The 3,094-nt window shown below is 39.9% G+C and overlaps 1 protein-coding gene across 1 annotated transcript; it reads left to right on the forward strand.

Moving 5' to 3' along the window:
• Nucleotides 1–1,283: 1,283 nt before the first annotated feature.
• Nucleotides 1,284–2,846, forward strand: LOC308264681 (CCR4-NOT transcription complex subunit 2-like; the record flags this gene model as incomplete). Its single annotated transcript, XM_080698059.1, has 1 exon — nucleotides 1,284–2,846. One exon carries the CDS (start codon nucleotides 1,284–1,286, stop codon nucleotides 2,844–2,846), a length of 1,563 nt encoding a protein of 520 aa, XP_080554185.1.
• Between the last annotated feature and the right edge of the window lie 248 nt (nucleotides 2,847–3,094).

Below are 3,094 nucleotides of genomic sequence, written 5' to 3' on the forward strand. Positions count from 1 at the left end.
AACTAGAAAGAAAGAAGGAGATGTTTTTGATTATTGGTTTTGCATCAGTACATGAAGAAAGGGAGAAATGGTGACATCTGGGGACGCAGTTTCAATATGGAAACATGACTCTTTTTCTGGCTTCCCATGATGGCATTCTAAAAGGTGATCATCCATTGAGCTCTGTGATTGGCTCTTGAGCTGGCTATGATGGATACAGTCAATATGAGTGGATCACTGTGGATTGGATATGGGAGTTCCTTCTCTGCCTAACTAATAAATTAGTCAAGTAATTCCTAACAATTCTTCTCCGCCTAACACAATTCTATTTTAAGTGGTTAGAAATTAATTCTTCTTCCTTTAATGCATATTGTTCCCTCTGGTGGCATTAACTATAGGGGGGATTCTTTTTTTTTTTTTTTTTGAGGTACTGGGAATCGAACCCAGGGACATTCTACCTCCAAGCTACACCCCCAGTCCTATTTTTGTTGTTGTTGTTGTTGTTGTTGTTGTTGTTGTTTATTTTGAAATAGAGTCGCACTAAGTTGCAGAGGGCCTCGCTAAGTAGCTGAGGCTGTCTACAAACTGTGATCCTCCTGTCTCAGCCTCCCAAATGCTGGGTTTATAAGCATGTGCCACCATGCCCGGCTGGGGAATTCTTTAAGACTGAGATTTTTCAGAGTCATAAAAATTAAAAATGTTGATATGTATACCTCACTACCATATTTTGAGTTCAGTAAGCACAAAGGCAGTATCAAACTATAAGAATCCCATTTGCTTTTTCTTATGTCAATCCATTTTAGAAACTTCAAGCTGCTACATACTCTATTCTAATAACCTCCCAGAATTCCATTAAGTACAAACTGTATTTTATGATAATTCATAGAATTCCCCTGTGATAAAATTTAAAAATAATTTTTTTCTAGTTTAAACAAGTGAATCTGCACTTGTTAAATTTTTGTAAGTATTGATAAAATTGTTACTGCTTGTTGGACCAGTAAGTAAAATAGAATAGAATAGAATAATATTCTACAATAATTATTTAAAATTAATATGAGCAAAACCAGAATAACTAAGGCAACAAATTATCTTTTACAAAATAAATTGGTCACCATCACTATGTAACAGTAAATTGATGAGTAGGAACTTGGTCCATGAAACTGTTCTCCAAAGTAAATTGGGTAACACCATTGTTTCTAACCCTGAGAAGTTGTTCCTATCACACATTTAAAAGATGTCATCTTGGTGGATACGTCGCCATCTTGGATCCGCGGGACAAGAAAATTCATGCGGTGACAAACAGCATGTTTGGTGCTTCAAGAAAGAAGTTTGTAGAGGGGGTCGACAGTGACTACCATGATGAAAACATGTACTACAGCCAGTCTTCTATGTTCCGACATCGGTCAGAAAAAGATATGCTGGCATCACCATCTACATCAGGTCAGCTGTCTCAGTTTGGGGCAAGTTTATACGGGCAACAAAGTGCACTAGGCCTTCCAATGAGGGGGATGAGCAACAATACCCCTCAGTTAAATCGCAGCTTATCACAAGGCACTCAATTACCGAGCCACGTCACGCCAACAACAGGGGTACCAACAATGTCACTTCACACGCCTCCATCTCCAAGCAGGGGTATTTTGCCTATGAATCCTAGGAATATGATGAACCACTCCCAGGTTGGTCAGGGCATTGGAATTCCTAGCAGGACAAATAGCATGAGCAGTTCAGGGTTAGGTAGCCCCAACAGAAGCTCGCCAAGCATAATATGTATGCCAAAGCAGCAACCTTCTCAACAGCCTTTTACTGTGAACAGTATGTCTGGATTTGGAATGAACAGGAATCAGGCATTTGGAATGAATAACTCCTTATCAAGTAACATTTTTAATGGAACAGATGGAAGTGAAAATGTGACGGGATTGGACCTTTCAGATTTTCCAGCATTAGCATACCGAAACAGAAGGGAAGGAAGTGGTAACCCAACTCCATTAATAAACCCCTTGGCTGGAAGAGCTCCTTATGTTGGAATGGTAACAAAACAAGCAAATGAGCAATCCCAGGACTTCTCAATACACAACGAAGATTTTCCAGCATTACCTGGTTCCAGCTATAAAGATCCAACATCAAGTAATGATGACAGTAAATCTAATTTGAATACATCTGGCAAGACAGCTTCAAGTACAGATGGACCCAAATTCCCTGGAGATAAAAGTTCAACAACACAAAATAATAATCAGCAGAAAAAAGGGATCCAGGTGTTACCTTATGGTCAGGTTACTAACATTCCTCAAGGAATGGTGACGGACCAATTTGGAATGATTGGCCTGTTAACATTTATCAGGGCAGCAGAAACAGACCCAGGAATGGTACATCTTGCTTTAGGAAGTGACTTAACAACATTAGGCCTCAATCTGAACTCTCCTGAAAATCTCTACCCCAAATTTGCATCACCCTGGGCATCTTCACCTTGTCGACCTCAAGACATAGACTTCCATGTTCCATCTGAATACTTAACGAACATTCACATTAGGGATAAGCTCGCTGCAATAAAACTTGGCCGATACGGAGAAGACCTTCTCTTTTATCTCTATTATATGAATGGAGGAGACGTATTACAACTTTTAGCTGCAGTAGAGGTTTTTAACCGTGATTGGAGATATCACAAAGAAGAACGAGTATGGATTACCAGGGCACCAGGCATGAAGCCAACAATGAAAACCAACACGTATGAGAGGGGAACGTATTACTTCTTTGCCTGTCTTAACTGGAGGAAAGTAGCTAAGGAGTTCCATCTGGAATATGACAAATTAGAAGAACGGCCTCACCTGCCATCCACCTTCAACTACAACCCTGCTCAGCAAGCCTTCTAAAAAGACTTCCCTTTTCTTGGGTTATGGCTGTCTCAGCACAATACTCAACATAACTGCAGAACTGATGTGGCTCAGGCACCCTGGTTTTAATTCCTTGAGGATCTGGCAATTGGCTTACGCAAAGGGTCACCATTTGAGGTTCTGCCTTACTAATTATGTGCTGCCCAACAACTAAATTTGTAATTTGTTTTTCTCTAGTTTGAGCAGGGTCTGAATTTCTCATTTATTTTCTTTTTTGCCAGCAGACA

This window comes from Muscardinus avellanarius, assembly GCF_963383645.1.
Source record: "Muscardinus avellanarius genome assembly, chromosome: 6".
NCBI lineage: Eukaryota > Metazoa > Chordata > Mammalia > Rodentia > Gliridae > Muscardinus > Muscardinus avellanarius.